The 14,227-nt window shown below is 40.7% G+C and overlaps 1 protein-coding gene across 1 annotated transcript; it reads left to right on the top strand.

Moving 5' to 3' along the window:
- Positions 1–6,560: 6,560 nt before the first annotated feature.
- On the top strand, positions 6,561–14,196 carry si:dkey-181f22.4 (receptor-interacting serine/threonine-protein kinase 2). Its single transcript, XM_048262373.1, has 11 exons — positions 6,561–6,862; positions 7,056–7,206; positions 7,618–7,767; positions 8,077–8,204; positions 8,508–8,557; positions 8,747–8,908; positions 9,257–9,342; positions 9,776–9,844; positions 9,988–10,144; positions 11,600–11,776; positions 12,717–14,196. The coding sequence occupies exons 1-11, from the start codon at positions 6,702–6,704 to the stop codon at positions 13,034–13,036; spliced, it is 1,611 nt and encodes a 536-aa protein (XP_048118330.1). The 5' UTR covers positions 6,561–6,701; the 3' UTR covers positions 13,037–14,196.
- Positions 14,197–14,227: the final 31 nt, after the last annotated feature.

The raw sequence follows: 14,227 nt of genomic DNA, 5'->3' as shown, positions 1-14,227 counted from the left end.
ATACTCTCACAATGAGTGTCAAATTCCATTTATGTGACATCAGGGATATACTGTATTTGATTTATAGCAAATGTAGGCCTACTATACGCTGTCTCTTAGTTTTTATTCATCAGCAATCAGACAGAAATAATTTTGTGTTTTGTTTCCCAGCTGGCTGGACATAACCATGGTATCATGCCAATATGTAGAGACTGTACGCTTATGCAGGACCAGGGTATTTTATTTGTCTTGATATATTTAGGCCATGATAAGCTCATTCTTATTGCATCAATATGTTTTTATGTTATAAAAGGCATTTAGCACTTTAGCCACCTTTTCTATCCATTAGACAATATACAACATACACATTTGTGTGTACACCTGTCCTAATTAGATACTGTGACATGCATTCAAAATGTGTACCTATAAAAAATATTGTCACCAGTACTAGTAGGCCTATAAATGACATCTTAGATAATTGAAGTGTTGGTTAGTGTTGGACAATTGAAGTGTTGGTTATATTTTGAGTTGGAGCTAGATGACTGAGAACAAAGGTTACTGTCATTGTGTGCATTTGACCTATGTCTTGGTCCAGTGTGGGTTTTGTCATTGTCCATAGAAGACTGTACTGCTTCATGACCTTTTGCTGTTTCACTGATTACGTGTCCTGCTGTTTTCAGTCTGACATTAGGGGGCTACTCTCAATAGAGAAGGATTACTGAATACTCCAGTCATTCACACTGAACACAAACCTTTAGATTTTTCCTTTTGCACTTCTATATTTAATTCGTTTTCAGAGTACTGTGACAAATCTTTTTTATTTTGAAAAAAAAAAAATGTTTCTTATATTTGTATATTTTGCATTTTAAAACTGTATTTTCAGATATGTGCTGTCGTGTTTATTAAAGATGATCTTTCACTTCGCTATCGCACCCATAGTCTACTTGAATTGTAGAGGAGGAAGTTGCCTTTTCAACTGCTTTTAAAAAAAATGCAGAACTGAAACATCACAACAAAAGACACAGGCCACAGACTGGAGCGGTCCCACAACTGAAACATACTCGTGTCACACACACAGACTAGGCGTGTCTTTCATCAGCTCGGTCACAAGACCACTCCAGCCTCAGAGAGGGAGATTACTCACTTGGGGCTTCACGCAGGATCCTGGTGAAGGGTGAAGCTACATTAAGTGGTGTTGGAAAGGGGAGATTTTCATATTGCCTCAGGATAGAATCACAGCTGTAATGGGCTATATTGGCAGCTTCCATAGAAGATGACATAACGCTTAAACGCATAATGTTTCAATATCAACTGTCCAAAATCATAATGTTTGTTATTTTATATTGATAACATAGTATATATGTTTAGTATAGTTATAATATAATGTGTTTTTTTGTTTCTCAGTTTATCTCGTATTTGACTAGTGTGAGTCCATGCTAACATCACTTGATAATTTAAGCCTGATGCTGTGCAGTTAAGTTGAGAGTTGAAACTTGTCCTTGATATCAAAACAACAAGTATCACCTAAATCACAGTCTGCTGAACTTTCTGGCCGTGGACTTTTATCTGATTACACTTTACTTATAGAAGAAAAGATGGGAAACTTTGTGTATTTCCCACAAAAACTAGTTAGTAATTGTTTGGTAATAGTTTACTATTGTTTCTTATCAGAGTATCAATTTGTCTTAGTAGATAATATAATGAGTTGGTATCGTTACTGCAAAGTAAATTCCATTGTATTCAAACTCCATTGTAATCAAGGCCCTTTCCCTCCTGGACTTCTTGGGGTTTAACTCCAGGTGGTTCTGACTGCACCATTGAACCAGCTGTTCCACCTCCTGTCTGTAAGCAGACTCGTCACCATCCTGGATCAAACCCATGATGGTGGTGTCATCTGCAAACTTTAGGACTTTCACAGACAGGTTCTCTGAGGTACAGTCATTAGTGTAGAGGGAGATGAGCAGCGGGGAGAGGACACACCCCGTGGGGGCGCCAGTGCTGGTGGACCGGATTTTGAATTGGATGAGATGCTCCCCAGTCTGACATGCTGCTGCCTGTCAATCAGGAAGCTGATGATCCACTGACAGGTGGTGGCAGGCACTGAGAACTGGGTGAGCTTCTGATGTAGGAGTTCAGGGATGATGGTGTTGAATGCCAAGCTTAAGTCCACAAACAGGATCCTGACATATGTCCCTGGGGAGTCGAGGTGGTGCAGGATGTATTGCAGTCCCAAACTGATGGTATCATCCGCCAACCTGTTCGCCCTGTAGACTGCAGGGAGTCCATCGGGGGTCCTGTTATGTCCTTCAGGTGGCTCAACACCAGTCTTTCAAAAGGTTTCATGACCACAGACGTCAGGGCAACGTCAGGGCCTGTAGTCGTTTAACCCTGTGATGGAGTGTGTTTTGGGGAATGGGATGCTGTCTCTGACAACATTAATCATAATAACATAATAACTAAAACAACACATCTAATGGTGGCCTAGGACTGGAACCCAAGCCACTCGTTTTTGTGTTTTTCTGGTTGTATTCTCACAAAGTGAATGAGAAATAAATATATGCGGTCATTATGGCATTGCTAAGAAAACAAATATAATGGTGGCATACTACTTTTGCACAGTACTACTGTAGACAGGGAGAGAGAATGATTATAGGGTTTCAGTTTTTGCTGATAAAAATGTAAGTAGAAATAAACTAGAAATAAACTTGTGAAGTAGAAATAAACTTGTGAGTCATTCTGAAGATAGAGCTCTCATTTTCAGCGGATGTACTTGGACTCTGACTAATCCCCACTTCCCTACCTCTGACTTTCAAGGCCTGCAATAAGGGGGCTGTACCTTAGCCGCTTAGCCAGAAGGGGAAACAAAAGGAATGACTGTGGCTGATCCGACCTCTCATATAACCTGTGATAGAATCAGTCAATTTAAGGAACTTCACTTCAGGGTTTCACAGTCAGTGTGGTTTATTGCTCAGCCAATATGCAAATTAATATTAAGTAACTTAGTAGGCTAAAAGTTGTATCAGTACGGATCGTTTAGGGTCCTGCCCAGCTCCAGCCATGAAAGTTTCAACTTACATAAAATTACAAAATACTAAAAAAAGGTTTAGGCTATGAAATCTTGGGTTCAGCTGGAACAAGGGCCATGTGGCTCTGACTTTCACAGAAGGGATGATAATCGGGCTAGAGACATGTGTGTTTATTATGTGTGAATTTATGTATGTAGTCCACTGGTAATGTTATTACTATTAGTGAACTTTAAGACTACTTAAAGGGCTGTTAAAAGTATGCTTTGTGTATAAAAATAATACCTGAATGAAAACCTAGCAGTATACTGTATACTTTAAAAGAAGGATGTGAAAAAACTACTAAGTATACTTGCAGTATAAAAACTATTAAACTTAGACAGTCCCTGACAAAAGTTTTTAAGCAAATGGTTTGTTTGTTTTCAAAAGCTTTGAAAAAACAAACAAACCATGACCATTTCAATAGCTCAAAACAACTGACACAACAATTGGTTTCCCCAAATTCAACACAAAATATCACCAAAATGCTGCGGGAAGTGAATACTGTCAAACTGACATGGTCAAAAGTCTTGTCCCCCTTCACAAAACGTGTCTTTTGAACTGATTGCACTCATTGTTAAAATCTGTCATTGTTAAAATAGTACTAAGGTTATAGCAGGGATGGGTAGTATTTCTAATACTTTAAAATATGTATTTCAAATAAAAAATAATATTTTGAAATTTGTATTTTATTGGGTTGAAGAAAATGGTTCTGTAATTTGTATCAAAATACTTTATTGGTGTGTATTTTTGTATTTTAAAAATACTGCAAAATACTCTCTATGTGATTATGTCATAAAAGCACAAAATGATGCAAGGAGCCTCTAATTGGTGCTGGCTTATAGCACTGCTATTTTAGCCCACAATCAGTCGGATCCGACAAACATTTGAATCTGGTCTGTCCAATTTCTTGTGGTTGTGGTTAATTGAAAGCACTGTCAGTCAGTTTTGATTAAAGCATTAGCTAAATAGTGGTTCTTAAACTTTTTGAACTGGCAACCCCCCAAAAAACACTGGCCAAGTCTCGCGACCCCTGTCTCCAACTGGCAAAATGTGTTTTTACTTTGGGAAATGTTGCGGATGTGGAAATTGTCTTCTCTCATAGGTAGGCTATGTACACCAAAGGCATAATGTCAATGGTTTCTTTTGACAATCTGATTTATTATTTTCCAAAGGATAACTAGCATGCATCCAATGTATAACAGGCGCTCCTGTGGGGAAAAAGGGCTGCATGGTGTTCTGTCACTGGTAAGCTTATACAGGATCTTCAAGCTCATCATTGCAAGAGGTAGAGGTTTAAGTTTGTGTAAACATCTACTTTTGAAGGAACATTATGGAAACACTGTGAATTGGATGCCTAGGCCGACATCTGGGGCTACTGAATATCCTAGTCTTTTAACATGTTGGTCTAAAAACCATTTCACGACCCCTCACATATTTTTGCCGACCCCCAGTTTACTAAGAACCACTGAGCTAAATTACTAAATGTAAATGTAAATTCTTGAATGATTCTTAATTCTGACTACACAAATTCTGATCACACTATATTAACTTGTATATGGTATACTATTGCAGGCAAACAATCCTATTGCCTCTGTGCTAATCCTTAACAGGGAAAAAATGACAGATATCTCAATGAACCACAATGACATCAATAGATGGTAAGATGTTGAGTGTGTTTGAATTCCCTTCCTAGTAGCATCCCTTTCTGCATTCCACAGTGGGGAGAAGTTCACCTTGTCTAAGTAACAATTTTATTTCCTTATTAGCTGCATACTTGAGGTTGGAGATATTTAGGTATCAATTTTCTCACATACTGGAACATCAAGAAACATAGTCTTATGATTTTCTTCCTCAGTTCTGCACTGGACTTGAATTAGGAACCTCGGCACAGATACACAATTATGATTTTGGCCTATTGATTATAATGTGGTTAATTGAAAGTTCTGTCAGCTAAATGGCTAAATGTAAATTCTTGAATCATTCTTAATTCTGATCAATTCTACATGAACTTGCATACGGTATACAATTTGGTATCACAGGGGCCAAATTGTATACATTGTTTTTTTACTATAGTTTCAAAATACAAATATTTTAAATACAAAATATTTTATTTTGATACATAATATGGTTACTGTATTTTGTAGTTTATTTTAATACATTCGAAATGAGGGTATTAGGTGTTTTATTTTTAAAAACATCCTAATGTATTTTTGCCCATCCCTGGGTTATGGGTAGTCAGACGTCAGCTGTGAAAGCATTCCTGAGAAATATCAGCCCATTTCTAATGGACAATATAGAGTCAGGTTTACTCACCTTACATTTCCATTGGTTTCTATGGACAGTATGATTTTTTCTCCAAGGATGTCCAAATATTTGAATGATTGTACCCCTTTATATGCAGCTGATTATCAGTGCTAGAGGAAGCAATATAGGCCTAGCATCACCTGGTCATGGCCAGGCTTCACTTTAAACATGGTGCACCTTTCAGAGTAAGACTTTTGTCAGGGACTTTACTGAGGATACTTTAAGTATACTATCATGAACTAAAACATGTGCTAGAACTATGTAACTAGTATCTTCACTTACAATTATTAAAATATAGTACATACATATATAAGTTAATTTACCACACAAAGTAAACTTGGGAATTACAGGCTACTTCAACTGCAAGTTTACTTAATAAAATGAACTTTAAGTATCATTATTTGTAAGGGTACAGAAAGTAACAGTGGAAACATCACTGTCAACGGAAAAAAGCCACACTCACTAATTCGTCATCATAACAGTCGACACATAGTTTAAATGCTCTGTAGTGCTTTAGTGGACCTACTTCTGCATTTGCCTAGTGGGTGAATAGCAGCTATGAGCCTGCTTAAAACGCAGTACTCAAGAAACAGGGAAAGTTTTACATTTCAAGACCCCTGGCCCTGTGACACTGAAGCGAGCAGGGAATTTCCCCAGTGCTCAAAATAGCGACAAACGGTGAAACAGGCTTAGCTTATTCAGAGATTCAACAGCACCCAAGAGTATAGAGTAGGCCTACATATCGCTTGACATGAAGAAAACACTGTTGTGCAAACACTCCCTGGTTTAAACCGGTAAAATTTGAAGAGAATTCTTATCAGAGGTGGTGGAAAACCATAATTATTAGGCTACACAAGAATGGAATGGAAGACCTGAATGTTTTCAAAAAAGAAAAGAAAAAATAAATAAAAGTATTTAGAAATGTGATACAAGAATAGGCATGTCATGTTATCTCGTACAAGCGTTATTGTATGCATTGTGTACATTCTCTCAATACGAGGCTACGAAGAGATTTGGCGTAATTATTAGCCAGGTTTCTTGCCCTGTAGAATACTTGCGCTCGGTTCTTGTAAAGACCCGAAATGAAAGGAAAGCACTGAGCAATCACAAAACTACAGCACAAGGGGATTTCGGTTTGTGAGCAGCCAATGAAATTGCACGTAAACAGATTGTGTCACTTGCCACGCGGGCAGCAGGGGATGTCCACGACGACAGCACCCCAACCCAAAACAAGTCGCTCCCAAGCTAGAGTGTTGGTCTCATAGCCTACTTCTGCGAAGCGGTGTAAATGTAAGTCTGTAGAGCTAAGCAGTGGTGTGTGCTCTGCATGATATTAATTTGAGGATCCGAAGAATGGATAATCTTCTTCACCAGTTGCCACAGATTGAAGAGGGAGATATTCTGAATTTGACTCTGACAGCGACTAGCGCAGAAGCTTCCCTGCGGGGCAGATACAAGGGCACAGGGCGGCTTGTAGCGGTGAAACTATTGCCAAGTCATTCTACATCTCAAAGGTAAAAAGCTCCCTATGTGACAACATTACAGGATTGTACTGTTTTTACTGTACTGTGTTAGCCTAGAAATCTAGACGCGCCCCTAGCCGCAGCAAATTAAATTCGCTGCCAGGGCTAGTCTAGCAACTCTTCGTTGGCTTGTGAGCTTTTATAGTCTTTGTTTGTAAACATGCACAATTTCACTTGTTGTCAGTGGTGGTGAGAGAGTGAGGAACACCTTACAACCACACCAGGTGAAGGCTGAGAGACTTTTGGTTCCGCTTGGTGTGTATCGGACGCGTTTCTTCTCTGGTCTGGTGTCGGAATGGATGACAGAGGGATCACTGCATTTACTCCTACATGAGGTATGCAAAGCTTGGCACTGTTCCGGCTTCATGATGACATCTTACTTTTCTAAAGATAATCTAGCCAAGTGTGTCTTACAGAAGGGAGAACAATGTTATTTTTACCCAAGTTCTTTGTGAAATACCCTCTTGAGATGCTTTTATTTTTAAATGGTTTATTCAAGAACATCCATTGCAAGTCAGGCCCACTGCCATATAATACATTTACAGAATACAGAAAACCCCCATAGGGTGTGTCAAATCAAGCAATATGCTGCTATGCCAATGTTTCAGTGTTGTGTGCAGCAGAGCTGTGTGTAACAAAGCACCTGAGAAAACCTCCAGTTCACATATCATGCATACCAAAGCGATGAATTTCTGAAACTCTCTCTCTCTCTCCCTCCTCCCTCCCTCTGTGTGTGTGTGTTTCAGACAAAGCTGTACCCTGAATTCCCCGTCTGCCTCCGCTTGCGCTTGCTCTGTGACGTTGCAGAGGGCCTGTCTCACCTTCACTCGATCCCTCTTCCTCACCTGGCCCTCAGAGCCACGCACGTTCTCCTGGACCAGCAATACCGCGCCAAGGTACTCATCCAGACAGCTGTCCAAGACAAGAGCAGAGTGGGATCTGAAGAGCTTTCAAAGGCAAAACATGCCTTTTATATATGGTTATGATTAACTCTGGGTTGGATTTTAAGACAGAGTTGGAACCGAGGTGTATTTGAAAAGTTTTCAAAGGCAAAACATGCTATATGGTTATGATTAACTCTGACTTGGATTTTAAGACAGAGTTGGAACACAGAGTTGGATTTTAAGAACTTTCAAAGGCAAAACATGTCTAATATACGGTTCTGTTTAACTCTGCTCGGTTGTCTTGTGTGGTTATTTGTCCAGTTATGCGATTGGGGGCTGCCAGAGTCCTACCCCTCTCAAAGGGTCAGGCCCTGCTACAGAAACCTGGCCTACTTCTCACCAGAAGCATTGCATGGGAGTGGGAGTTCAGTGAAAACGGACATGTACAGGTGAGCTAGCGCACGTTAGCGCTCTATTTTATCACCCGATGCACTTCCTCTTCTGTGGGAACAAATTTGATAAGACAGCTGATTTATGGCACTCTTCTTTATTACTTGAAGTGATGTCTGTGCAAAGCTGCCTTAGCCCCAATATTTCAAGTATACATACAAGTTAATAAATAGCAATGCCCTACTGTGTCCTACTTTGTATTAGACAGTTTATCAAAGCTAATTTGATATCACAGAGAGCGTATTTACACAGTGCAGTTTAGCAATGGGTATATCTCAAGCAATACTCTGTTCCCCTTCTAGTTTTGGCGTCCTTCTTTGGGAAACATTAAACAGACAACACACTTCTGAAGGTATGCAGGCTTATCAAGCCTTATCTCTTTATGTGCACAGCATAGGTATGTGTGTCCCATATGTGTGTCTTAACATGTCACTGTGGTATAGAAAGGCTCTTTTTATCTCATTTCAATACAGTACTCGCTCAACAGTATAGCACATGATACATGAGTTAAAGATGCTTGATGTGTCTTTACTCATTTCAGATTTGGTACAGCAGCAGTTAATATTGCATGGTGCAGAGCAAAGTTTGGAGCAGGGATCAGAAAGCAGTTTGTTGCCGTCAGATACACCCCATCTCCATGCCCTCACTGAGCTTGCTTTGAGTTGCTGGAACAGTGACCCCGAGAGACGTCCATCTGCGGAAGGTCAGCAGGAAGTATATTGGGTTTGGTTTGGTTGGGTTTTATTATGTTGACCTTTATCTTTATATCCTTTCAACGGCATAAACAAACATGTGCATTCCTAAGGGATATCCGGTGGTACAGAAAACAACATTGAGCTAATTTTAACTTGGGGACAAAAAAGTTTTAAAATCGACATTACGCTGAAGTCATTTTAATTTCAAAATTATTTTTGCATTGGTTTTGAACGTTTCAACAGGAAACCCTCTAGGAACAGTCTGAAAGGGTCTATATGACTTCCACACCTGTTGTTTCGTTGTTATCTGCAGAGTTATTTTAAATCCTTTCTTCTGTCTTTGTGTTTGTGTTTAGACTGTATTGGGGTCCTGAGAATGGCCTTGCTTTCCTTTGACCCCATGGCCCCAGGCAAAGCTGCTCTCCACTTGAAGGAGATTAAGGTGCTTATGATATGTTATAATACTCACAACTGCATTACACAAAATTGTCAAAGTGGTGCGCGCATCACGCAGTGCAATATGAGAAATTATGTAGAAGTCCGCACACTGTGGATCCCTTTCAGTGCAAATTTAAAGAGAGTCCCAAAAACAGTGACATATCCAGCCTTTGGGAATCTCATTAAAATTGCACTAAAAAGGAGCTACATTGTGCAGACAACACACTTTCTCACAACTGCATTACAACAACAAACTTGTTTGACAGGTGTTGCTAGTCTGCCTGTCTTGAACCACTAATTTATTTATATCCCTGTCTTTTTTTTCTTGCCTGAGAAGTCAGACATGCCTAGCATGCCTGGTTTTGTTTTGTTTCACCAGTAAGAGTTCTCTAGGACAGTTCTCTGATAAATTGCATGTTGTTCTTTACTATGACCAGGAGAGGGCACTGCTGAGCTGTCAAGACTCACCAGCCTGGGAAATTCCCATTGAGCTGAACAATCTTGAGGTAAAACAGCAACTGCTGCCAGTGTTTAGTGAAACAGATTCAGTAATGTTTTCTTCTCGAGATTAGACTTATATTCAAACCTAAAATCCAAAAAAGGTGAATGATGTCATTCAACTTAGAATACCATTGTGTTTGCTCTAAAGAACTCTGCTGACTACAAGTTCATGCATTCCAAAACGCTGCCCATGGATATCCCACGGCCTCCCTTACAGACTCCTACATCGTCTGGAAGTAGCCCCAGCAAAGGCTCTCCTCTTCCCTCACCCCCCAGGAATGGCCAACACAGGCGAGGCTGCTTCGGCAAGTGCTTTGTTTTATTTCCTTATTAAGAACTCAGAGCTGCCCTGTTACATGGCTTTTGGGTTTGTTTGAGTCATAGCTTGGCACATAAAGGAGTGATTTTTCACGTAGATCTCCGCTTCTCAAGGTCACCAAACACTGTCTGTACAAAAACCCCCTGAAAATAATCAGTTTACCTAGCTTGAGTTGCTGCAGCCTGGCAGCTACAGTGCTTTACTCTGGGGGCATGGAGTGTAGCACCGTAGCTGCCTGGATGCTCTAACTGTTGGCTGTAGCAACTCGAGCTAGGTAAAACCGATTGTTTTCGGTTTTTTCTTACAGACAGTACTCGGTGACTTCAAGAAACAGAGATCTATGTAAAATATTCCACCGGAGTTCTCAAGAAGTTGTATGAAGAGAAGATGACTTTTATAAAGACCAATATTAGGTATCATTTTTTATGATCCAAGATGAGACAAAACAATTCCTAATACTTCACTGCTGATAGGGAAGTGTAAGAGAAGTGCTATCTTGTGCAAACCACAAGCCTGTCCTTGAGTCAAACAGCTGCCTGCAAGCCCAGCAAAGGTTCAGCCAAACTAAGTTTGTGTTATTAGTCATTCTCACATTTGAATAGTTTATCGCCAACCCTGATGCATCTCAGTCAGGTCATAGTTCCATCACCTTGCGTTCAGTTCATAGCAATTACACTTACACACAATATTGTATTTGCCCTCCATTTGACAACTACAGTCAGAGTGAGTATCTCTTAAGAGGATACCAAGGACGTTACCAATTCCTTAGAGTCTCAGCAGGTGTACCTTTAAATTTCATGCATGATGTGGTTGGGGTAGACATCTCCAGTGCATTTTCGTAATGATCCTAACTGGATGTTATTGCTTACAAAAATATAAGAAAATACAATTAGTATGCAGAGTAAAGGCATATTGACATGTTTGTCTGAGGTAGATCTCTTGGTATCGTTACTAAATGGATTTGGAGGGAAACTGGCAGACTGTTGTGCAGAGAGTGCTGCTGTCACCAGGATGAATGTGGAAGGATTCAGCCACTGTCTTTGTCCTGTCTGCGTTGTGCGCTGAATGTCTCTGGTGCTCCTCTTTACCGTTATAGATTTTACTGTCCTGCTTGTGTTGTTTAAAACGGCGGAAATGATTTGGTATGTCCTCTGAGAACAAAAATAACTTCTCAAGTCCTTGAATACATAAGGACCTTATTCATTCAGTCTGTAAACAATTGATAGTGCTAGCTGGTTTTCTGTTTGTGAAGAAAAAAACATGCTGTACGTAAATTACTCCGTGATTTCTCCGTCTATTAGACCTGACGATATGTGAAGGCCCAAGTGCAAGTTTGATTTGTTAGGTAAGAAATTAAGCGGTTTGTTTTGTGATTGCAGTGTAATGAAGTTACGTGTATGGAAGTACATTTCTAATGAAGTTGCTTTCATTCTCTCTCTAGGTGGGAAGAACCAGACCTCACCGTGCTCAGAATCTCCCAAGGCCAGAGTCCAGTTGACCGGCAGAGCTTTAACAGTATCCCCCCCTTTTAAGAGCCCCTCTCCACCCAGCTCCAACTCCAGCTCCAGATCCACTCCCATGGCACCTTCCCATGCCCAGGCCAGATCTAAGAACCCGGGTGAGTCTCCAGCTCATGCCTGGAACTGCTGCTACCATTCTTTGCTAACTCTTTATAATATATTTAAGGAACAACAACATAGATAATAATTATGAAGCACCTCACACATATTCTTTTATTGATGATCCCATATTCATGGTTGTTTGGTCGCCTGGTCGTCTTACAATGTGCCAGGCTAATCTGTGACGAAAGTTTGTTTTTAATGGAAGTTCCCATTCCAAACTCTCAGGCCCAGGTCAAGTCTTATTACAAGTCAGGGAATACCATCCTGCCTGTGATTTGATACGCAATGCTCAGTCGGGATCGGAGAAACTTGTTCACACACTTCATTGCTTTGTTTCTGCGAAAAACAACAAAAAAAGTGTGAGGGGTTACAAACACAGTGGCAGGCCCCTGGTGGGCCTGTGTGTGGCCCTGGCCTTGTGTGGAGCGCGGCGCTTGTGCATCGTAAGCAGTTCTGTCGGGCAGCCCTCGCTCCCTCGCTCCCCTGGCTTCCTGCTCAGCCGTGTCTCCGCAGCCTTATCAGGGCCCATTGCGCTTCCTCCCCCGGGAGAGTGTTTGTTTCTCTCCAAACTTCTCCAGCTGAGCCTCCATTTGTTTCCGCATGAAACAGAAAACAGATTGTATGAGAGTTGTAAGTCTGAGTGCCCACATCTAGCATGATTAATAGTCTTTGCTTCATAAACCAAATATACCCACTAGATATGACCCTGCATGCGCTGTGTTAAATCACACACCTTACCATGAAACGTAACAAGGTGATGCAAGTGTGATAATGTCACAATGCAGAGAGCACAGTAAATGGATGGTGTAAACCCAGATGAGTTGCAGTAGTATTTAGGAATATGTGTCCCATAGGTCGTTTGTGAGTAGGTGTCAGCAAGTTTGTCTTAGTACCCCCACTGAACTTTCACCTTTGACCTTTCTCTCCTGCCCCCAGGCCTGCCGAGCTCGTCTCCCCTGCGCCGTGTGAGCTGCTGTGGCCTGCTGCTGGAGCGGCGTGAGCTCATTGTCAGGTGGATGACAGAGGGGCGCCTCAACCACCTGCTGGACGTGCTTCGCTCTCGCCAGGCCCTGAGCCACGAGGCCTACGAGATCATCACCGCCGCGGTCACTCTGGCGGCCCGCACACGCTGCATGCTCGACACCTGCTGCTGCCTCGGGGAGAGGGTCGCCGCCCTGGTGGCGGTCACGCTCGGGCTGGTTTCTGCCACCTCCACCACCATTGCCACCAGAGACAGAACTCAACTGGCTCACTGAATCAGACATTTTGGGAGTGCTGATGACAGAGAGGCCAAATTGATGTGGAAAAATGAAGATGACAAAAAAGAAAAGATCCATCTTTTGCCCTTCCTGCTTTTGACTGTGTTACATTAGGAAGCCATAAGGAAAGAGTGATCTTGAACTTCTTCCACTTATTTTGAAGGGTCACTATAAGGACTCTTAATAACTGTATGTATTTACACATGGATTTCTTGCTTAGTTCTCATATAAAAAAACGTCCAAGTGTGTATAAACACCAGAGTGTGTTGAGCACAAACACTGAATGGACAGAAAGAGGACTTTGAGGACTGAGGAGCTGAACTAGCTGACTGTTTTATCTTAACAGAAACACAGGCACTTAAACACGACTGATGGGTGTGCCAATGAAACTGACAAAATGTGAACCTGATAACATTTGTTGTTATGTTCCATGCCACCTACCAGTATATACACCATACACTTAAAACCAATGTGGAGACATTGTGGAAGTATTTAATCAGTGAAGGTGTGAAAGCTATTATCTTAATGAAGATGAAGGACACTCTCAGAACAGACGAAACCAAAGACTTTTGAAGCTTATAAGTCTGTCTGTCAGATTGTCTTATGTGAGTGATGTGTCACTTGCTATCACCTGATTAACTTTATCAGGTGATGTGGATGCCCCACATAGAAACAAAGTGTATTTAATGGCTCTTGTAGGTTTGGTGAAAGACTTATCTATCTGTAGTTTTTATAAAACATATATATTTGCTTTGCATGCTTTCCAGTTTCCTTTTCTGTTTTAAATGCATTTTATCTTTTTGTGTTAATTGTTTTTCATGATTTTCAAAAGGATGAAATAATATCAGTGATCTAAACTTTAAATCTAAACTTTGTTTTTCTGTACTGAGAGAACAAATCTACACCTTTTGCTGGGGAAATGTTCATTGTAGAAATGTATGCACCTTACAGAATTATACATCCAAACTGATTTTAATGTTTACTTTGCATTGTGCCATTAAGCACCATTTTAATATGGATATATCTGTTTTATGTGGTCCTTTACGTACGGTTTTCCACATGCTTGTGCTGAGTGGGGAGTCTGGGGACTATGTGCTGATGTACTGCTGTATCTTGTAACAAGAGACTGGGTCAAATATATTTTATCCAAAATTCCATTTCAGTGCAATTCAGTGTTCTCAAATGTTT

The sequence above is a fragment of the Alosa alosa genome, chromosome 14, assembly GCF_017589495.1.
Source record: "Alosa alosa isolate M-15738 ecotype Scorff River chromosome 14, AALO_Geno_1.1, whole genome shotgun sequence".
Lineage (NCBI taxonomy): Eukaryota > Metazoa > Chordata > Actinopteri > Clupeiformes > Clupeidae > Alosa > Alosa alosa.
This window is presented reverse-complemented; position numbering and strand designations above follow the sequence as displayed.

What these genes read in the sequence shown, in the direction of transcription:
- si:dkey-181f22.4 (XM_048262373.1), top strand. Translation starts at nt 6,702, where the DNA reads ATGGATAATCTTCTTCACCAGTTGCCACAGATTGAAGAGGGAGATATT. An exon ending in AGTCATTCTACATCTCAAAG is followed by an intron (nt 6,863 to 7,055) that starts GTAAAAAGCTCC and finishes ACTTGTTGTCAG; the next exon opens with TGGTGGTGAGAGAGTGAGGA. An exon ending in TGCATTTACTCCTACATGAG is followed by an intron (nt 7,207 to 7,617) that starts GTATGCAAAGCT and finishes TGTGTGTTTCAG; the next exon opens with ACAAAGCTGTACCCTGAATT.